This window comes from Chiloscyllium punctatum, chromosome 11 (genome assembly GCF_047496795.1).
Source record: "Chiloscyllium punctatum isolate Juve2018m chromosome 11, sChiPun1.3, whole genome shotgun sequence".
NCBI classification, from domain to species: Eukaryota; Metazoa; Chordata; class Chondrichthyes; order Orectolobiformes; family Hemiscylliidae; genus Chiloscyllium; species Chiloscyllium punctatum.
In genome coordinates this window covers 21,177,721-21,200,604 of record NC_092749.1, presented here as the reverse complement: position 1 = coordinate 21,200,604, position 22,884 = coordinate 21,177,721, and the positions used below count along the sequence as shown (strand labels likewise).

General features: G+C 39.8%; 1 protein-coding gene across 4 annotated transcripts in view; it reads left to right on the top strand.

Moving 5' to 3' along the window:
• The window catches only part of ahctf1 (AT hook containing transcription factor 1), a 96,177-nt gene that overhangs the window by 9,934 nt on the left and 63,359 nt on the right, over positions 1 to 22,884 (top strand). For all 4 annotated transcript variants that reach the window (XM_072580454.1, XM_072580453.1, XM_072580451.1 and 1 more), the window contains exons 2-11: positions 4,594 to 4,722; positions 7,453 to 7,706; positions 10,969 to 11,149; positions 12,226 to 12,433; positions 12,660 to 12,776; positions 13,988 to 14,072; positions 17,199 to 17,349; positions 17,590 to 17,722; positions 18,551 to 18,732; positions 22,398 to 22,459. In XM_072580454.1, coding sequence (XP_072436555.1) covers positions 4,602 to 4,722; positions 7,453 to 7,706; positions 10,969 to 11,149; positions 12,226 to 12,433; positions 12,660 to 12,776; positions 13,988 to 14,072; positions 17,199 to 17,349; positions 17,590 to 17,722; positions 18,551 to 18,732; positions 22,398 to 22,459 — 1,494 coding nt within the window. In that variant the 5' untranslated portion in view covers positions 4,594 to 4,601. The remainder of the gene's footprint in view (positions 1 to 4,593; positions 4,723 to 7,452; positions 7,707 to 10,968; positions 11,150 to 12,225; positions 12,434 to 12,659; positions 12,777 to 13,987; positions 14,073 to 17,198; positions 17,350 to 17,589; positions 17,723 to 18,550; positions 18,733 to 22,397; positions 22,460 to 22,884) is intronic.

The following is a 22,884-nucleotide window of genomic DNA, read 5'->3' as shown; positions in this document are numbered from 1 at the left end:
TTTGTAAAATTGCAGAAGCTATTCTATGTTCTAGGGTTAGTTTTATAAATTCATTCTTCTTTTCTCCCTTCAATATCCCTCCTTTCCTTCACATTCTCTCCAGTCAAACAAAAGTATACCAACAAGAAAATATCATGATTCTGACACAAGGCGCTCAGATTTTAACTGAACATTATATTCTGTTTTGAGATCAATTGTTAGAGCAATTTTCTAGATCCTTGGCAAAAGTAATGGTGCCATGGGGAAAGACCATTTTTGTACAGCAAATAGTTACTATTCAGAATGTGTTGCCTGGGAGTGTAGTGAAGGCAAGTTCAGAAGGTAACTTAACCATTATCAGAAAAAAAAACTTCAAGGCTATGAGGAACAGGTAAGAGAATGGCAGAGAAGCATTGCTCCATCAGATAACCAGTAAAGACCAGACAAATGGCCCTGTTCAGTGCTGTGATGGTTCTATAAATTCAAAACATAAAGTTTTAGTTGCAATGCGACATATTCTTTTATTAATAATTTATAACAAATATATCCAAGTTTGTGCTTTATGGATGTAAATTTGCTTGCTGAGTTGGAAAGTTCATTTTCAACATTTCATCACCATGCTAGGTAACATCATCAGTGAGCATCTGGTGAAGTGCTGGTGTTATGTCCCACTTCCTATTTACATTGGTGATGCCATTTCCTGCTCTTTTCCTCAGAGGGCTGTAGATGGGGTCCACATCGATGTATTTGTTGATAGAGTTCAGGTTGGATTACCATGCTCCTAGGAATTCTTGTGCATGTCTTGGTTTGGCTTGTCCTAGGATGGATGTGTCAAAGTGGGGACCTTCATCATCTGTATGTAAGGATACTAGTGAGAATGGGTGATGTCCTTTTGTGGCTAGTTGATATTAGTGTATCCTGGTGGCTAGTTTTCTGCCTGTTTGTCCAGTGTCGTGTCTGTTGCAGTTGTAAGATATTTTGTAAATGGCGTTCATTTTGCTTGTCTGTATAGTATCTTTTAAGTTCATTAGCTGTTGTTTTAGTGTGTTGGTGGGTTTGTGGGCTACCATGATGTCAAGACGTCTGAGTAGTCGGCGAATCATTTCCAAGATGTAGGGGAGAGTGGGCGCTTTTTGTCTGCTTGGTTGAGTTTCTTGCTGAGAAATCGGCGTACTGTGTTCATTGGTTACCCTTTCTTTTTGAATATGCTGTTCAGGTAATTTTCCTCTGCTCTACGTAGTTCTGTGCTGCAGTATATGGTGGCTTATTGAAATGTTCTAATGCAGCTCTGTTTTTGGATGTTGGGATGATTGCTTCTGTAGTTCAGTATTTGGTCTGTATGTATTGTTTTCCTGTAGAAGCTGGTTTGAAGGTCCCCATTGACTATTCATTCTACTGTGACATCGAGAAATGGCAGTTTGTTGTTCCTGTTTTGTGAATTTTAGCCCAGTAAGGATGTTAACGATGGTCTTGAAGGTTTCCTCTAATTTAATGTGCGTTATTTTATGCAAACAGGTGTCAAGTTACACTTAGTGTTTAAATTAGCTGCCCTGTGAATTTACCTGTAATAACTGATGTGCGGGAGCAAAGAGAGGAATGGCCTTGCATACTCTGCAAAGGATCAGTTTTCCTGTCAATTATTCCACACGTTGTAGGTACAGTTGGATATTAGGAGTTATGAGCTCCTATCTTGTTGACTTCCTGAAGTAGTGCTAATTGAGATCCCAGTGTTCAAAGCATAGATTTAGTGCAAACGCCAGCCTAAGATGGAAAATGCTGACTAGAGGCATTTCATGTGAGAAGTACATTTAATATCCTTTTCCCATAATTACCATGTTACCATACACCTCTGGTGATAGAAGTACCCAAGTTTTGGATTAAAACATTTTGTTTGCAGCATTTAAATAGTTTATGATGTATCGATGTCTAAATACTGTTATTAACACAATTTAAAAAAAAACCCATCATAGATCTTAGCAAGTCTGTAAATAAGAAAACACACTATAAAAAGAAACAATGAGAGTGGAAGACAACAGCATGGGGGAATATGAGGTAGTCTGGGAGGATGCGCGTTGGAGCATAAATCTAGTACCAATAAACCAAAGCATTTCAATCACTCCATAACAATTCGATAAATAGCAAGAATTGTAAGTCCTTGATATTCTCAGACCCTAATATTTGATCGCTATTATGTACATGTCTACGTTGATACAGCAATATCCCTATCTCCTCTTCTTGAGGCCTTGGGCAGAGGTGAGCGGAATGGTGTTGGCACAGGTTTTGCACTTCCTGTGGTGGCAGGGAAAGGCCCCAGGAGTGAGCTGTGGGCTGGTGGGGGGCCGTGGACCCGACAAGGGAGTCACATAGGGAATGATCTCTCCAGAATGCTGATGGGGTGTGGAGGAAAATATATATTTAGTGGTGGGGTCCATTTGTACGTGGTGGTACAGGACGATGTGATGTAAGCGGTGGTGGAGGTTGCCCTCCACCGCACATCCACCCTTGAACCCCACGCCTCCCAACGCAACAAGGACAGAACCTCCCTGTTCCTCACCTTCCATCCCACTAATCTCTGCATACATCGCATCATCATCCTCCACCTCCAAATGGGCCCCCTTGCCCCAAACCCTGGCAGTATTCCGGACAGACCATTCCCTCCGCAACTTCCTCATCAGGTGCACGCCCCCACCACCAGCCCACACCCCGCTCCTGGCCTTTCCCTGCCACCATCTGAAGTGGAATACCTGCATCTATACCACTCCCCTCAAGACCACAAGGGATCCTTCCACATCCATCAGAAATTTACCTATACCTCTACCAATGTCAACTACTGCCTGTGTTGCATCCAGTGTGATCTCCTCTACATCAGGGAGACAGGATACCTTCTTGTGGATTGTTTCAGAGAACATCTCTGGAATACCCAGACGCTAAACACTTCAATTCACCCTCCCACTCCTATGAGGACGTGCAGGAACTGGGCCGCCTCCACCAGCAAACCATTTCCACCTGACACCTGGAAGAAAAATGTCTCATATTCCACCTTGGGACCCTGCAACCACATGGGATAAATGTGGATTTCAACAGCTTGCTCATTTCCACCCCCCCCCCCCCCCCCCCCCAAACGTTATCCCGGTCCGAAGCCTTCAACCTGGCACCATCCTCCTGACCTGTCCATCACTCCTTCTCTTTCTCAGCTACCTTCCCCACCCCTCTTCCATTTATCTCTCAGCCCCCAGCCCACCAGCTTCATTCCTGATGAAGGGTTTATGCCCAAAATTCTGGATTAGTGGTGCTGGAAGACCACAACAGTTCAGGCAGCATCCGAGGAGCAGTAAAATTGACGTTTCGGGCAAAAGCCCTTCATCAGGAATAAAGCCTTATGCCCAAAATGTTGATTCTCCTGCTCTTCAGATGCCACCTGACCTCTGTGCTTTCCCAGCAACACACTTAGGCTACTGAGTAAGATAAGGGCCCATGGTGTCAATGTACTAAAATGGATAGAAGTTTGGCTGTCTAGTAGAAAGCAGACAGTGGGGACAAAAGTGTCCTTCTCAGTAGTGTTGGGACCACCACTTTTCACTTCATACATTAATGATTTAGATGAATGAAGAGAGGGCATTCTGGCTAAGTTTGCAAATGATACAATGATAAGTAGAGAGACAGATAGCATTGAGGAGGTGCGGAGGCTGCAGAAGGATTTGGACAGGTTAGGAGAGTGGGCAAAGCAGTGGTAGATGGAGTACAATGTGGGAAAGTGTGAGGCCATGCACTTTGGTAGGAAGAATAGAGGCATGGACTATTTTCTAAATGAGAGAAAATTCAGAAGTCTTAAAGTGCAGAGATACTTGGGAGTTCTAGTCCAGGATTCTCTCAAAGAACTTGCAGGTTGAGTCAGTAGTTTAGAAGGCAAATGCAATGATGGCGTTTATTTTGAGAGAACCTGAATATAAAAGGAGGGATGTACTTAGGCTCAATAATGCACCGGTCAGACCACATTTGGAGTATTGCACGCAATTTTGGCCCCATAACTCAGGAAGGAGGTTCACGAGAATGGTGCCAGGAATGGAAAGCTTAACATAGGAAAGTTTTGAGGACTCTGGGTTTATACACAGTGGAGTTTAGAAGGATGAGAAGTGATCTAATTGAAACATACAGAATACAAAATTACCTTGACAGAGATGATGTTGGGAAGATGTTTCCATTGAGAGCAGAGACTAGGACCCAAGGAACCTTGGAGTAAAGAGAAGACCTTTTTAGAACAGAGATAAGAAGAAACTTCTTCAGCCAGAAAGTGGGACCATGGTCATTGAGTAAATTTAAGACTGAGGTTCTTGCGTATCAAGGGCTTATGTGGAGAAAGCGGAAGAATGGGGTTGAGAAATTTATCAGCTGTGATTTGAATGGTGGAGCAGATTCGATGGGCTGAAAGGAGGATAAATTAGACCAGTGTCTTAAGATGTTACAGGTACATTTTTGATGAGAGGGTAAAATATTACCAAGTACTTGGGAATGTGGAGTGATTAGATCAGCCATTGAGTAACCTAATTCTGCTATTAATTTAGTATTGTATTTGATTTGTAGCATCCCTTTAAGATTTGGCTTATTCTATTTCAGAGTGAAGTATGTGTGAACTAACAGCCCAAGTCACCAGTGGTCTACTGCAGTTTCCAGAAGTGACCATAGAAGCTCTTGGTGATGATGAATCAACACAAGATGAGGGCCTATATGGGAAAATTGCTGCAAGTAAGGCATTACAAAGTTTAATTAAAACAACGTTATTTGTTTGATTTCTATCAACTTTTTCATTTACATTTTCTTAAACTTTAAATTTTGAATATTCATTCTTTTCTTTCCCTCTCGCCTTCTGATTTAGTAGATGTCACTGAATATCAGTGTGCTTTGACAGTAAAGTTTGGAGTGTGTTTCTGGAAAATATGACACTGTATATATTTTGATGTTTCTTCTCATCCTTCCTTTATCAAGCATTGCTGGATACTTTTGTTTCAAGTTATTGATGGATCCTCGACGATGATTGTGTTCTTAACAGTGTTCAGTGGTAGCATCTTTTTTTGGTACACCTTTCTAGGAATTGAGCAAAGTTTTTATTTTTTTTTTGTTGCATCATTTTATTGATACTTGCGCTGCCTAGTAGCTTGCAGGTATTAGCATTTCCCTCAAAGCCAAGTGACTGCACAGTAACTTTAAAGCTCCCATGTCGGCTCAACTCAAGTCAACCCTTACAAGTAACTATATTGCTGCAGCAAACATTCAAAGATCCTGTATTTGATTTGAACTGGTAAAAATGCAAGGATGACTTGGGAATCACAAGATATAACTAACTTAACCCATTGTAGTGAGTTTGTTGAAATGTTTAGAATATATAAATATGTCAAAAGTACTTTGGTCATGGTAAAAATATGCACACAAGAAGCCAAGGGGAAACAAGTATACAGCGTATTCAGGGACAACGGATATCCGATAAGTGCAGTCTGCAAATTCCTGCATAACGGACCAAAAGAGGAAAACTCAACACTCCTGGGAACTCTAGTTCTAGTCACTATACATCAAAAACATTTCAGAGATGACCACCAGACTACTCTGTCCCCCAGGCATCGTGGTTGCCCACAAACCTACTACAAAGATAGAAATCCCCTGGTCCGCACCTTCCACCCCTCCTGATTAAAAAGCACCATTCTCCACCATTTGCACCATCTACAGTCAGACCAGAGATATATTTCCTTCCCCATTCTGCAGAGACCATTCCCTCTGCAACTTTCTTGTTGAGTCCACACCCCCACCAACCCACTCCTGGCACCTTCCTTTGCCGCCATAAGAGATGTAAAACTTGCGCCCGCACACCTCCCTCACCTCCATCCAAGGCCCCAAAGGATCCTTCCACATTCAGCAGAGATTTGCCTGCGCATCCAAACACCACCTCTACTGTGTCCATTGCTCTGGATGTGGTCTACGCTACGCTGGGGAGACAGGACACCAACTTGCAGAATGTTTCAGGGAACACCTCTGGGATATGCACTAACGAACCCCACCGCCCTGTGGCCAACCACTTCAACTCCCCCTCCCGTGTTTGCTCCTGGGCCGCCTCCATCATCAAATCCTAGACATCCAACAATTGGAGGAAGAATGCTGCATTTTCTGCCTTGGGACCTTCCAACCAAGTAGAATCAATGTTGATTTCACCAGTTTCCTCCTCTCCCCTCCCCCTACCTTATCCCAGATCCTGCTGTCCAATTCGACACTGCCCTCTTGAATTGTCCTACCTGTCCATCTTCCTTCCCACCTATTCGCTCCATCCTCTGCTCCGACCTCTCACCATCTCCCCCCACTTTCACCTAACTATTGCATTCCGAGCTAACATCAAGTCTCCTGCTCCTCAGATGCTACTTGACCGGTTAAGCTTTTCCAGCGCCACACTCTTTGACTCTGGTCTACAGCTTCTGCAGGCCTCACTTTCTCCTACTATCTTACTATAACAACTGCTACTGAAGTTTAAGGACTCCATACCCACAGTCAGCAGAACAAACGTAATATACAAAATACCCTCCAAGGACTGCAACAAACATTACATTAGACAAACCAGCAGGAAACTAGCCACCAGGATACGTTAGTGAGTTTTGAAAAGATTTGTAGCTCAGGTTGAGCTTCTGTCTGGTGTTCAGGTCTGTCTTTTGAACTTTTCTGAGAAGACTGAGGAAGAATATTGATTTGTGCGCATTCTGTTTGATTCAATCTCAGTTTTAAGATTTGAACCAGATCTTGGGGGAATGGAGCTTAGCGATCTTGTGTGATCTTCAGGCACACTATAGCAAGATATATTCTGATTTGATTCACCTAAAACCAATTGTCAATGTGCAAACATGCCTTTCAACGAAGCTCATTGGTGAGGTCAAATGTTTTGCACAGTTCTGATAAGAGGCATTTGGCACAAGGATCGCAAATGAAGCATGTGGCGTTGAATAATTATGATGAATTCCAAAGTTCTAGCTTTGCTTTAGAGACAACATTTTGACTGGGTTGTGGAGAGAATTAGTAATTGTGTTACAACAGCTTGGGCTTGGTCAGCACCACACTTCATTCTACATCTTTTAAGTCAGTGAGTGTGAATACAGGGAGAGATTGTGTAACCGGGGCATATGATACAAGATGAAGTTTCAGCATTTTAGGTACTGATTCACCTGTTAGCCGATTTCTGTGCAACTGTCTTAAAGCATTTAATTGACAATACATTTGATATCTCCTTTGTTGCTAAAAGAATATCTCATTAGCAACTCTGTGTCTGAAGTCTGATAGGGCAGATCTGGTACATTTTAGTTTCCTTTCCTAAAAGACATTTACAATTTTAGTTTTCTGACTTTATATGCTCTTTTTCAAAGATCAGAATGTTTCACTAAGGTTTTAAAGGAAATTTTTATTTGTCAGAATAAATGTATTGATTTGCTTGTGTTTCTCTTTCAGGTAGAAATGGATTGGCCTGGCTAGCTTGTGGCGCTCATTTAGAGCTGCTTAACTCAATCACAGGTGAACGACTTTCAGCTTATAGATTCCGTGGAGTTGGAGAACAACCCCCAACTATTCTGGCTGTAAAAGAATTCTGCTGGTTGAAAAGAACTGGATTATTAATAGGATTAAAAGAATCTGAAGGTAGCATCCTCTGCCTTTACGACCTTGCAGTATCCAGAGTTGTTAAATCAGTGTTTCTCCCTGGCAAGGTATGTTTTAATATGTCTTTTACCACAATCCTTATTCCCTTTACAACTGAATACATTAATTAGAATTATGCCTAATGAGAGTCTTTAGCCTTAATGAATTATGCCATTGCCATTTAAGAAAAAAATGTTAATTTTTGCATTGATGCCATTTGGATGCTAAGCAATAGTTACTAATAACCCTTTAGTTGCAAGGAAAAGTCCTGTCCTTCTCCATATGAGTCAGGACTATTGCATTGTCTGTTTTATTCCAAATTGATTTGAACTTCTTTTACGTTATTACTTTCTTTACGTTAGGCTTTGCATGTGAAGTAGACAATCTTTAACATTGCACATGTATTCCAGTTTACCTTACAGGTAATCTGTAGCAAGTGGCATCCTTTAATTGTATCATCTATAAGGTACAAGTCTTGTGCACGCTATGCTCTCCACTGTCTGAATAAGGCAAACTTGAGCTTTAATGTCATCTTGGATAAGGCAACCTACTTGATTAGTACTGTAAGCGCCCAAAACAATCAGTTTCTTCAATGGTATTGTTCATACAATAAAGATGTACTGCATCATTTCACCAAACTTCTTTTACTGCACCTTCCAAACTCTTCACCTCTGCCATGAAAAACAAGGTTAGCAGGTGCATGGATGTACCACCTACTTTCAATTATCTGCCCAATTTTAGACATTTCCTTCAACAACTCTGGTTTGAGATTCTGCATCTCTCTCCCTTACCTATCTTGTCCATCTACATTTTGACTATTGAAGTAAATAATAAAACCCTATTCATATTCCATACCTGAAACTTAGTGGCTTTCGAAATGTCCCATGTTACCAGCGTTTAGTCAGGAAGCAAGTGTCGTTCAACTTAATTTCTGGTCAGACTTGAATTCCATTTTTAATTAGTACTGTTAAGATGCGATTTCAATATTTCTTACAGTATAAATTTTTAAACCCACAAGCTGAGGCATATATGTTCTGATGGATATGTTTCAAATAAGATTTGATCTTTTTAAAAGGTTGCATCTTGACATTATTCAAAATCTGGTTGTTCAAAAGATGTTTGCTATAAAGATAGTTATCTATTCACTTTTATTATTCTGTTCTCGTACCTTCTCAGTTTTTTTTTCTGTAATATTTGAATGAAAGAACCCTTTTTATTTGAATTGTGAGTTTATGAAAATGGGAAAAGATACTGTTCTAAACCAAATTGTGAAAGACCTTAGTTATAAGAAGTGCGAGTTCATAGTTCTTTGATAATGGAGTTGCAGGTAGGTAGGATAGTGAAGGTGTTTGGTAAGCTTGCCTTTGTTGATCAGTGCAGTGAGTATAGGAATTGGGAGGTCCTGTTGCAGCTGTACAGGACATTGGTTAGGCCACTTTTGGAATACTGCATGCACTTCTGGTCTCCCTGTTGTAGGAAGGATGTTGTGAAACTTGCAAGGGTCAAGAAAAGATTTACATGGATGTTGCCAAGGTTGGAGGGTTTGAGCCATAAGGAGAGGCTGAAAAGGCTGGAGATATCTTCCATGGAGCATCAGGGGCTGAGAGATTACCTTATAAAGATTGATAAAATCATAGGCATGGAAATGGTGAACAGCCATGGTCTTTTCCCTGGTTTAACGGGAGTCCAGAACTGGTGAGCACAGGTTTAAGGTGAGAGGAGAAAGATTTAAAAGTGACCTAAGGTGCAACCTTTTCATGCGGAGGGTAGCACATGTCTGGAACAAGCTGCCAAAGGAAGTGGTGGAGGCTGGTACAATTACAATATTTAAAAGGCATCTGGATACATGAATAGGAAGGGTTTAGAGGGGTATGGGCCAATTGCCGGCAAATGGGACTAGATTTATTTAGGAATCTGGTCAGCATGGATGAGTTGGACCAAAGGGTCTGGTTCTATGCTGTCCCTTCTATGACTCTGACTGTAAGTGGTTTACTGGAATTCATTCTAAATTGTATCTAAAATGTTGCAGTCAACACATCAACTCTATGGGTGTGTTAGGTGTAGTTTTACCCAGAGGACAATTTTTTTTGATATTGTACTTTTTTTTCGGGAGTGGTCAGGATAGTAATTATTTGGTTAAATAGCTACAGCTTTGTTTGGTCGATGCAGGAGAAACATCAAGTCTGTAAAGAGAAAGCACCTGAATTTCTCTCCCTCCTCCTGTGTAGAGAGATAACAGAAGATCTGATAGCTGTTTTTGCTTGCCATTTTTCAGTAAATGGCTGTCTCTGCAAACTTTGCAGTTAAAAGAAATAAAGAAAAAAAAAACCTCTTACATCGAAAGAGTGATTTTTCAACTAGTGAATTGATATATTCATAATCTTGTGCCCTCAGAGTCGTAACGAACTGAAGGAAAGCATCCAATTATGCATAATCTGGACTAGTGCCTGAACTGTCCATCGCTGACCTTTTTTTTTGTTCCCTCTCCACCCATCTTTGTGTGTCTTGCCTGTCGTTCCATAAATTTTTTTTAAGTAGAATTTAAGTATGGCGATATAAGTTAGCAATTTGTGTTTGTGTTTTTGGCAATGGTTAAGAACTGTACAATTACAATAAGTAGTAATTTGCTTATTAATATTAAAAATCTGAGCATATTATTGTAACCTGAATTTGATAGTTGGTTAAAATTGGTTATTTAATCAAATGTTCACATTTGTGGTGAAGTTGTGAATAGCACCATTGCACAATTGCAACAGGAATTTAGTTTCTACTGTATTTGCATAGAGTTCTTTTGAAAAAAATACTCCATATTCCTGGTAACAGTACCATTAGAGTGTTCAGGGAAGACATGACCAGTACCCAGCATCAAACTACTTAGTGATATTACACTGTGTTCTCCTTCTCGATTTATCTAGATATGCTGTGGCATAAACTGGACTCTTCAGCTTATGAAATAAATGTTTTTAATTTTTTTGGAGCTTTTGTTTGATTTTTTTTTGTTGTTTGTACAAGTTGGATTTATTAACTTTAATGTTGCAACACATGATGGACCTGCAAGCAAATACCATCTGCCACATTTCTTCACTGTAGCTTTCCTGTTCTCCTTCTCCAAGTCCACCCTAAAAATGACTTGAAGGGCCAAATATGAAGTAGCTGAAAAGAAACAGAAGGCATTGGTATGAGGTGCATAATGTTGAAACACAGCATTGAAATGAGCATATATCAATTTCTTTGTTTCTAGTTTTCATTCAACGCCGAGATTTTTAGATCTATAATATTGCATTTTTAAAATTGTGCAAAATTCATCATTTTTTCTTTTTTAAATCTCAGGTGACTGCTATTGAACCAATAGTTAATCATGGAGGTGCCACTGCCAGTACACAGCGCTTGAATCAGAGTCTACGGTGGTTTTTTGGCATAGTGGCTGTTGTAACTGATACAGGACATGTTCTGCTCATTGACCTGTGCTTGGATGACTTCTCATGCTGTCAAAGTGAACAAGAACCAGCAGGTAAATTCATCTGCTTAACGTGCCTGAGAATGAAAATAATAATATCAGTTGTTATCTGTGAAATTTGCATTTACTTCCCTTGCCATTAGTCCATTCACCTAGCTGGTACTACAATAACATACAAAGGTTCACCAAATACTTATTGTTTCATTTCTTTGCCCTTTCCAAATTATTTCCACCTCCCATGCTCAGAGGTCACCAAGCACCTATGAAAACAGTTAACATTGTTTTCTTGAAGACAGTGATGCAGCTAACCTGTGGAGAGAAAATATCTTTAATCTGAAACTCTCCAAGTTGTTCTCCAGCTCTTTGATATTGGATGAGTGAACTGAAATGTTAAACCCACCACAATTTAGTATGACAATGTAAGCATTTCATGTTTTCATTCCTGGTTTGTTGTTTTTTTTTCTATCCATTCTTAGGGACATCTTTACATTGTATCCATTATATCTCTGCCTTGCTTCCCTGTCCTGCATCTTGGTGAAAATGAATGGAAACTGGCAGCGTTACAAGGTTTAATTGGTTGGGCTAAATTCTGGAAGCTAATTTTCCAACTGTCCTCTTTTCTCACCAAATGTTTTGTTGGCCTCCAGTAAAAAGTATATGGAAGTCTAGGAGGATCATGAGCAATCAGGTTGCTAAGTATGATCTTGTGCTTTCACAATCTCTTGGCAGGGAAGCCCTAGGCATTAATCCTGTACACCAAGTGTTGTGTGCCTGATGAACAGAAACCAATGAGAAGAGATTACACCCTGCGTAGTGCTGAGGTCTGCCATGAATATGAAAGCCAAGAAACGCAGTCTTCGTGCTGATTGATTCTTGCTAACAACTGACTTTTGTGGCATAAACTTATGTATACTAATATTTACATTAAAAAATAGTTGTCATCGAGTATTAATCTTGGTTCCACAACTTAAAAACATTATGATATAGATCCTCTTTTGAAAAGAAGTTGAATGTGGGCTCATTTTGATCAGCTGTTTATTCACTCAGCTCTTTCACTGAGCCTTGGCTGTGTTAAAAAATTAACTTGAGATATTTTGCACTTGCTGTATTCTAACTTTTTCTTTCTTCAGATCTCGAAGTGATCAATAGATCCCCTGCTGAAATTCCTCGAATGAGAGAAACTGTGATGAGGGAAGGGCGACACCTGTGCTTTCAGTTGCAAAGTCCATCAGCAATAGCAGCCTCCGCAATGAGCTATGTGCCAAGAACAAACCAATTGGTAGTTGGGTTTGCTAATGGTTATGTTCAACTCTGGAACCTGAAGACTTTGAAAAAAGAGTGAGTGTTAGAAAGTTTTTAGGTTTTGTATACTTAATGCTGATTGAAACTTCTTGGGTGTCTTTATTGATCGTGATTCCCTAAACTTTGCCATGTTTAGTTTTTCAAGTATAAATAGAACAGTGATTCTGAAGAAAAACGTCCACACATTAGTAACAATAACTGACACATTCTCGTGGACTGTTGAAAATAGTCGATTTGATGAAATCCTTTTCCCTTGGTACAGATACTACTCACAGTTGGAAGGAGGAAAAGTACCTGTCTACGCATTCACTTTTCAGGAGCCTGAGAATGACCCTCGGAACTGCTGTTACCTTTGGGCTGTACAGTCTGCACAGGATGGGTGAGTATCCATAATTATATGTTTAAACAAAAATTATTTCTAAAAATGTTACTATATAGTTTTTGAGCAAATTTGATGTCTTTTGTAAAATTTTATACTTTGGGTTTCCAACATACAGATTAACCATTCCTGAATCGGACCTAACACAGGTCCATCTTAAAGTTACAATGTGGCACGAAAGTAATCCCGAATGTTCCAGAGACCTTTTCTACAGTTCTCCATCCAAATAAGGAGAGACAGAAAGGGACTCCAGTGGGACATAAGCAGTGGCATAGTTGCGTTGCTGTGTTCTGTTTTTATATGCTGTAAATCCTGTGCCAGTAATCATAGAGCCATAGAGATGTACAGCATGGAAACAGACCCTTCGGTCCAACTCATCCATGCCGACCAGATTTCCCAACCCAATCTCTAGTCCCATCTGCCAGCACTCAGCCCATATCCCTCCAAACCCTTATTATTCATATACACATCCAACTACCTCTTAAATGTTGCAATTATACCAGCTTCCACCACTTCTTTCTCTGGCAGCTCATTCCATACACATACCACCCTCTGCGTGAAAAAGTGTCCCGTAGGTCTCTTTTATATCTTTCCCCCTCACCCTAAACCTATGCCCTCTAGTTCCCGACCCCAGGGAAAAGACTTTGTCTATTTACCCTATCCATGCCCCTCATAATTTTGTAAACCTCTATAAGGTCATCCCTCAGCCTCCGACGGTCCAGGGAAAACAGCCCCAGCCTGTTCAGCATCTCCCTATAGCTCAAATCCTCCAACGCTGGGAACATCCTTGTAAATCTTTTCTGAACCCTTTCAAGTTTCACAACATCTTTCCGATAGGAAGGAGACCATTTGTGGAAATTCATTGTGCTAGGAGAAATTCATTGCTAAGGGACCATGCCCTTAGCAATGAGTTCAAGAGACAAAATTTATCAGAAATAGATGAGTGGTGTAAAAGTTATTCATTTGACTGTGTAATATTGGAATTCATTGAGTTAAAGGCTAGCATCTAATGTACTGCACAACATAATTTCTCCAGTGCTCTGTATTCCTTTTTATGTATCCATTTTATATTCTGGTCACTTTAAAGGACACCATAAATATGTAGTTGAAGTCTCTGTCTGCACGCTGCAAAATGGTTCTTATGGTAATAAAACACTAACAACGTTAGCCGCTTCAGTGTTAATTTACTACTTGTTTGACTTTGTTTATAGTGAAGGGGATGTGGTTAGCCTGCACTTACTTCAGTTGGCATTTGGTGATCGCAAGTGTTTATCTTCAGGACAAATCCTCTATGAGGTAACATTACCTTCCTATGGAACCATGTATTTCAATGTATACAAAGAGGTAACTTAAGTTAGTATTGAACAAGTTGTAGTTTTTCACTATAGTTTGGGACAAAATTATAAAAGTTTGCATGTTACTGTTTTTAAGAGGTATTTACAATTTTATGAATTCAAACAGTCTAATAAAGTCTGCTGTGCCATCCAGAGATCATGGCTGATCAGATAACCCTCAACTGCTCTTCCATGCCTTAGTCCCATACCTTTGATTTGCTTGCTGATGAAAATCTGTGTCTCACTAAATGACCCTCAGCAGCCATCTATGGAAAAGAATTCCACAGATTCATTGCCCTCCGAGGAAAAAGTACTCTCTCAATTTCATCTTAAATGGACAACCCCTTACTCTGAGATTATCCTCTCTGGGCCTAGATCCTTTCACAAGAGGAAGAGCCCCTCCACATCTGCCCTGTCAAGCCCCAAATAATCCAGCTAGTGATTTCTCTATTGTGTTGTTAATACATGGACCTTCCGATTATGATGCAGTTTTCCTATCAGCCTGTGTGGTTCCTAAGCACTTTTTATATCTGTCTTACAGGACAGAAGGGGGGCCATTTGGCCTATTTTGTCCATGCTGACTCAAAGATACCCAAGTGCCCTTTCTAATCCCACCTTCCTCCACGTGGCCCATAACTTGTAGTTAATGTGCAGATCCAGGTGTACATGAAAGAGTTTAAAGTCTCTTCCTCCTTCACCAACTCAGACACCCAGAATTCCAGACATCTCCATCTACAGTGTAAAACGTTTTTCTTCACTTCCCCTCTAATCCTTCTGCCACTTGCCTTGCATCTATGACCCCTAACTGATGGTCAAGGAGAAAAAAGGTTCCTCCTGGCTATTCTGTCTCCCCTCATAATTTTGTATACCTCAATCATAATGTAACTTGTACTGCTCTGTCGCAAGGAAAATAACGCTAACCTCTCCAATTTCTCCTCAGCTCAATTCTCCAGCCCTGGCAACATTCTTGTAAATCTTCTCTGCAATGTATTCTGAGCAATATATGTCCATCTTGTAATATGGTGACCAGAACTGTGCACAGCTCCAGTTGTGACTGCCTCAGTGTCTTCCTCAGTTCACCTTTATATCTCTACTTCTGTATTCTATAGCTCTGCCAATGAGGAGTACATTCTATGTACTATAACTTCTTCACAACCTTTTATCTAACTTTACTGCCACCTTTCAGGAACCTGAAGATTTGCACACAAAATTACTCACTTCATATACTCGACTCAGTATATTCCCATTTATTGCGTATTCCCTTTTATGTTTGACCGCCCTAAATACATTACCACATACTTACCAGAGTTGATTTACATCTGCCACCTTCCTGCCCATATCGCCAACTCATCCATATCGTTTTGGAGTTTTACAACTATCCTCTACATTACACAGCCAAATTTTGTGTTGTCTTTAAATTTCCCAATTGTGCTGTCCACATTCAAGTCCAAATCATTCACATATAAGTCAAGCAGCAGGGATCCTGACACAGACTTACAGAACGCCATTTGAAACAGCTTTCCATTCATGTGTCTGTCTGTGCCCTGCCTTGTTTGTAATACTCATTGAGTTCATCTGTCAATTTCCTTTGGAAGCTTTTTAATCCTCATTTCCTTTGTCTTTCGAGTTGCTCATTGCATTCTACCACCAATTTCCTGATATGAATATAGCCCATCTAAGCCTACACTTCGGTTCCCATCTCCCTGCCGTACTAGTTTAAAATCACCAATAGAATTAGCAAAAGCCCTATGGAGACATTTGTCCCAGCCATGTCCAGTTTCAGCCTGTCAGGCTTGTACAGATTCCGCCTACCTCTGAAACTGTTGTAATGCCTTAGAATCTAAACTCCTCCCTGGTTACATTTTTGGAAGCCACACATTCATATATTCCTGCTCTCTCACTAGCACATGACACTGGGAGTAATCCTGAAATTACTACATTTGAGGTCCTGTATGTTAATTTATCGTCTAACAACCTATATTCAGCTTTCAGTTTCTGATTCCTTTGTTTACTTATGTTGTGGTACACCTAGGTATTAACAATCCACTGGCTGTTCACCCTCTCCAGAATGACCTGCAGCTGCTCCATGACATCCCTGATCCTGGCACTAGGAAGGCAACATTCCATCCTGGATTCCTGTCTGCAGCCAAAGAAGCATCTGTCCTTTCCCTGTACTATTGAATCCCCTATCATTATAACCATGCTGCTTGTTCACCTCCCCTTCTGTGCAATACAGCCACCCATAGTCTGATTGATTTGGCTGATGCTGCTTTTCTCTGAGAAGCCATCCTGACCCAAAAGGATCCAAAGTGATATAACTGTTTTAAGCGGAGAACAATCACAGGGGTCTTCTGCACTTTGTTCCTGAGCCCTTTGCTTTGTCTGATGGTTACTCATTCCTTTTTTCCCTGTGTAATCCTCACCTTGTGTTGTGATCACCTCGCTTAGCATGCTATCCATGACATTCTCCACATCGCAGATGAGTGCGTTCCACCCACAGCTCCAGCTCTGAAAAGTGGTTAGCCAGAAGCTGCAGCTGGACATAATTATTTCCACAGGTAGTTCTGGAAACATAGTTCTTATTTCCCATGTTGTGCAAGAGAAACACATCACGGGTACGAGGTCTTCTGTCGTGATTTCTCTCTAGATTAAGCTAGTTACCAAATAAGAAATTTTATTTAAGCTGGAAACCTTCCTTTATTTCTAACATTTCTATTATAATTGAAAAATCCCTACTTCAACTAATATTATATTTTAAAAACTACAAAAAAACTCTGCAGTTATCATTGCCAATTGGTTGTCACCATGGGGACCATGTCATTTTCTGCACTGCCCAAACTGAGACTGAGCACTGTACTGCACTCAGTTTTTCAGCCTTGCTTACCTCCTGTCTCATCTAACTCAGTTTTCACCCAACTCCAAAGCACTCTGTTTAGCCAAGCAGCACGCATCATGTAGCTGTGATTTGTAGACTTCTAGCCTTGGATCACTCTTGTCAAGTTGGAGATAATGTTATATCTAAGCAGAATAAATCCCAGGTTCCAGTTTGTATTTGGAGTCTCTAAATGTTATTTCTATTGTTTAATAGGGTTTGGAATATTGTGAAGAGCGTTACACTCAAGATCTGACCAACGAAGCATTTTCTTCAAGGATTAGAAATACCAATGCTCGGCTGCTGGGCTGCCAAACTATAGAGAAATTTAAGAATCATGGAGATAGAGAAGAAAGTGTGAGTGAAGGTGAGTTTACAGTACTGCTTTATTCAGAAAATGCGTGGAATTTTCTATCTCTCAAAGTTTAGGAAGTTGGAACTGTTGTTCACTTTGTTTTGTGCTGTGATAAACTGGGTTTTCAACATTATTATGAGGATGTAAAGTTTAAAACACATCTTGCACTGATAAGGACCAAAATAATTTTAATAAATTGTAGTTTAGGCAGTTTTATTTGTAAAATACTTAGTGATATCCTGTTGCTTACAGGCAGCTCGCCAGACACCAGTGTATCAATTTTCAGTTGGCAGGTGAATACATATGGACAACGGAAACCCTCCACCTATCTGGGCATATTTGATATCAATCGTTGGTATCATGCACAGATGCCTGATTCGCTAAGGTTAGTTTTTGAATTTCCTTATTTTTCTCTTCATAACTAATGTTAAAATTACTATTAGACATATATAAAGCACTGAATTGGCTGGCTAATTTGGCGGGTGTGAGGAATTTATTGCAAATGGGGGTATTGTTCTGATACTGATTTGTAAAAGTAGAGTTAGCTCTTAGTGCATCTGGCTGTTAACTCAGTAGTGAACGTCTTGAAGGAAGGAGTGTTCCATTTCCTCATATTAATATCCCTCAGTTGGAGCACAGAAATTGTAAGCATCGCATGTTTCCACAAAATACCCCAAGCTATACTGAGAAAATCTGTTATTAAGCATGCACAAGTGAGCATGCACATGTCGAGCATGCACAAGTGTGATAAAGTAAGTTTGTCTGCACAAGATCAAAGTGCAGAAATTATGCTAGTTAGAAAACTGACATATGCATACTGACTGTTCAAAGATCTGATGCACTAAAAAAAATCAGTTCAGAGGATAGTATTCTGTCTATTCTAGTAAGTGATCCAGCTTCCAGAAGATTAGTACCTCCTTCAGCAATCTTGAGTTTTTGTACAGGACATGATGGAACAGTTAAATTGTTGCATCTATATTTTGCCTGAAAGTGTGTTTCAAAATGCAGAAAAATACCTACAGATTGTACAAAAGTAAACCACTGCAGATCCTGGAAACCTGAAATAAAATTAAACATTATGGAATTACATAGCAAGTAAGACAGCATCTGTTGAAAGAATAGTTAGTGTTTCAGGTCGATGTCATTTTCACTAGAACAGGTACTGTTTGTTGCTAAATATGATTGTTTTCATTTCATGGTTTCTGCTTTACAGAGCAGGAGAGCAACTTCATAACTGCCCCTATTTTGCATTATGGTCTCTGGATCCTGTTGTGTGCATGACCTTTCCGTATTACCTGCTGGATATCTTGGTACATGAAAGAAGCCTTAGCCGTGGAGTTCCTCCATCTTATCCACCACCAGAACAGTTCTTTAACCCTAGCACCTACAATTTTGGTGAGTGTAGTCAAAAAGTGTTATCATAGAATGCAATGTTTTTGTAATTAAATGGCAGTGAAGGTAAAAATTGATCAGTCGCCTTCACGGGATGAAATATAGCCCATTTGTGAGCACCGAGCGTCTGCCTAATTTAATAAAGGCCAGTGTCCGATTTCAGTTTTTGAGTTGATTTTAGCTGGGGGTAATGGGGAAACTCCTGGCCCCTCACGATCAGGTAGACTGTTGAAATGGATTTTCAAGTTCCACGATGGTGTTTTGGCCACGTAACAAATTTAATTGTGAATCATCTATACCCATGGAAGCATATCTAATTAAAGAGCCAACCAAATAAGTTCAAATAGGAGCTAAACAGGGATGCATTTTCAACATTTGCATCTTGGAAACATGCAATTTTAAATCTATGTTCAATCCTTGTCAATGAGAGTAGGAATTTAAGAGCAGCACAGGCAAGAGAGACTGAGTCTGTCAGGAGCTATTACTTCAAGTGCAGATTCTGCCTCTCCCACGTTGAATGCTCCAGCTTTTCTAATCGTGGATTCTGACTCTACCTTTTTCTGCTATCCAGAGACAAATCTGTTTGGAGCATCAAGAGGCAGGAAAGACAGAATCTGTGATTGGAAAATTTGCAACATCTACTGAGTGATAAGTCTAATCTATTCCCATCACACCCAATAGTTTGATGGGAAGCATTTTTCAAGACTGGGCTAGATGGAGGTCAGAGCCCAGCCCGGGACTCCACCTCCTTTTTAAGGGGATCCTGTGGGCTGACGTTTGATAATGCGATCTTCCTGAGTTCCCACCAGAGCTTGGCAGTGTGGGCCATGAGGGAGAGCAGAACCAGCATGAGAGTTGATTTATAGTGATTTGGTGCCAGTATCTGGTCATTGGGCCCCAGCTTGTCTTGGTGTTGATGTAAGGCTGTTGGAAAGGCTAGGTTGTTGGGTGAGTGAATTGAGATTGTGAAGAGGGGCAAGTGACTAAAGTGGTGGGAAAGAAGAGATGAGAACATTTAGGGTAAGTGTTGGTTGGGAGGGAATGTTGAATGCAGAAGCCTATGGGAAGAAGAATTAATTATAAAACGTAGAGGGAGCGAGGGGCTTTACTGAGACTTATGTCAATAGCAAATGTGCCAGAACCCAAAATGCATAAAATGTTTTAGTAAAGTACTTTTATATTTTCATGTGCGTAGACGTAATATTTTCTCTTGTTCTATATGCAGCCAAACATTTTTTTCAGATTTTACTATGTTTTGTTTGTGCCATTGTCTGGGGTCATGTTAATTTTCAGAAGTTTTATGTGTGTGTGTTTTCCATGGATTGTGGGCCAATGTTAGTTTCGCATCCCTAATTGTCGGAGTGAATAGTTATGATATTTGAACTCATCACGTATGCTATTTAAGCTGTGAAGCACTGCCTTTACAATTCAGCAATGTTGTTAGTTTGGGTCTCATCCTGCAATACACACTAACTGTTTGGAATGTTGAAATGCCAATGTCACTTTAGAAATTTGATAGAAATGTATTGGTATTCTGTCTTGATGTAATGGAAAGTAAGCAAAATAACTAATGTTCCTACCCTAATAATGCTGTCCAATAATTCCTATCTAAAGTTGCCTGAATGTATTTACATTTACTACAGATGGTGCTGTAATTACCTGATTACTTGTCAGAAAAATAAGTATTAAATCTTTGTTCAGACAGGCCACTGTAAGACCATAAGGCCGAGAGCAAAAGTAAGCCATTCGGCCTATCAAGTGTTCTGTGCCATTCAATGAGATAATGGTTAATCTGATGATCCTCAAATCCAAGTTTCTGTCTCTCCTCGTAACTCTTGATTCCCTTGCTGATTAAAAAATTTGTTTGTCTTAGCTTTGAATATTTATAATAACCGAATCTCCACAGGTCTCTACGAAAAATAATTCCACAGATTCACTACTCTGAGAAGAAATTTTTGCCATCTGTCTTAAATATACAACTACTTACTTTGAGAATAGCCCTCTGGTTCCTAAACTCTCCCAGAAGAGAAAGGGAGCTCTCCATCTTGTGTATTTCAATGAAATTGCCTCTCTATTATTATAAACTCCAATGAGTGAAGACCAGACCTAACCTCACCTCATCTCATAAGAAAATCCTTCGACACGTGGCATTGACCTAGTAAATCTTCCCTGGTTTACCTGCAATGTCAGAATATCTTTCCTTGGATAAGGGAGTCCCAAACTGTTCACCGTTCTAGTCTGAAAAGTGTTCAATGAGACTGTCAATTTTTATACTCCATTCTCTTTGAAATAAAGGCCAACATTTCATTTTCCTTTCTATTCCTTAATTTTTTGATTTAAGCCATAAGGAAACCGGCCATTCAGCCTCTCAAACCTCTCAGATGGCTCATCCTTCTTTTGGCTACTCTCATCTCTGCAGTAGTTATACACTGAATCTCATTTGGTTACTGCTAGTAAAATATAAATTAATACACATAATTATATCTTCCATTTACAATTGCTTAAGCCTTAAGCTTTTTAATTTTGTCTTTAATCTGCTTTACTTTGTTATGGATCGGACCAAACTCCCTCAAAATATATCAAGGAGATAGCCTAGACCCTAACTTTTAAAATTTTATTTAAAGGCAAGTGTAAGGCACTCTATTCCAGATGTGATTCGATTGGTTCATTGCTCGACTTTAGGCAAAGTGCATTTTATTCTTACAACATAGTTAAGGTACAAGTAGAAGAAAGAAGAATTGGCATAACTTTAGCTCTATTGAAATACTTAATAAAATAATATATTATTTAACAATTGGTTGTTAACTGTTCCAATACGGCAGCATCCCATCAATACACCTTTGGCAAAGGCAAATTCAGCAAAACAAATTTTACTCCCATTATCTCCTCCTGTCCAGGAGAAAGAAATACTGATATAAACAATCTAACAGCAAGAGAACTCTAGCATTTTGTTCCAGCAGATTGGGAGCTGTTTCTATCAGCTTCAGCAGTCAACTCCAAACCCTAACTGAAAGCAAAACCGCAACCCTGAGTTTGTGCGAGACTGACTCATGCATCTTTTTCTAAAAAAAACTCAGGGAGCTCAAAGCTGTTCACCCATTGTTTCTGAAGCAGGCATTCTGACATCACCAGTGGCAGCATCTCCACGAGAGAAACAGCAGAGGACAAATCTGCTCAAGGCAAAGAAGTATCGCAACCTCCCATTTTTAAGATTTTCCTTAAAATCAAACTTTTTGACCAGGATTTTGATAATCTTTTAATATTTCTATGTAGCTTGGTGTTAAATTTAATCTGACTCACTTTTGTTACATTGGGACATTTTACCACATTTAAAGGTAATTTATAAATGCAACTTTTATGGTTTATTTAGCTCAGATTTGAGTGTGTCAATTGATTCTTTCCCCTATGCTTTTACATTGTGCCCCACATATTTCAGCTGACACTGGTTGCATAAGTTTTGCTCGTTTTTGTGATTGCTTTTCTTATGGAGTGAAATGTTGTGTCTGAAAGTGTGAATAGTGGAAATGGAAATTGCATGTTGCAGGATTTCAACTCATTTGTTTCTTTTAAATGGTTGAAATTTTGTTTTTACTTGGAGATTAAGCTGAAGACTGTGCTTGAACTTAGTTTCGGAATACAAAAAAAAATTATTTGCTTTTCTTTTCCAGATGCAACTTGCTTGATAAATTCGGGCCTTGTGCACATAACATGCTCTGGGTTTCAGAAAGAGGTGAGATTTTACATGAACTGTAGATATTTCAATGTCACAGGAACAAGTGTAGACCATTCATCCCCTTGAGCCTATTCTGCCCTTCAGTGAGATTGTGGCTGATCTGTAGCCTAACTCGACATACCCACCTTTTGCCGACATCCCCTTAATACCTGTGTTTAATTTTTTAAAAAACTATCTAAGATTTAAAATTCACAGCTAGCCTCCAGGATACATGAACATAAACTAGTTCCAAACTTCCATCCTCTGTGCATAGGAGTGCTTCCTAACATCCTGAATGGTCTGGCCCTAATTTTTAGTTCAAGAAAAAAACATGACCCATTCTCACTACTAACCTTATATACACATGAGGAAGGTACCTCTTTGACTGGGATAACATATCCATCCTAGGACAAGCCAAACAGAGACTGGCACAAGAATTCCTA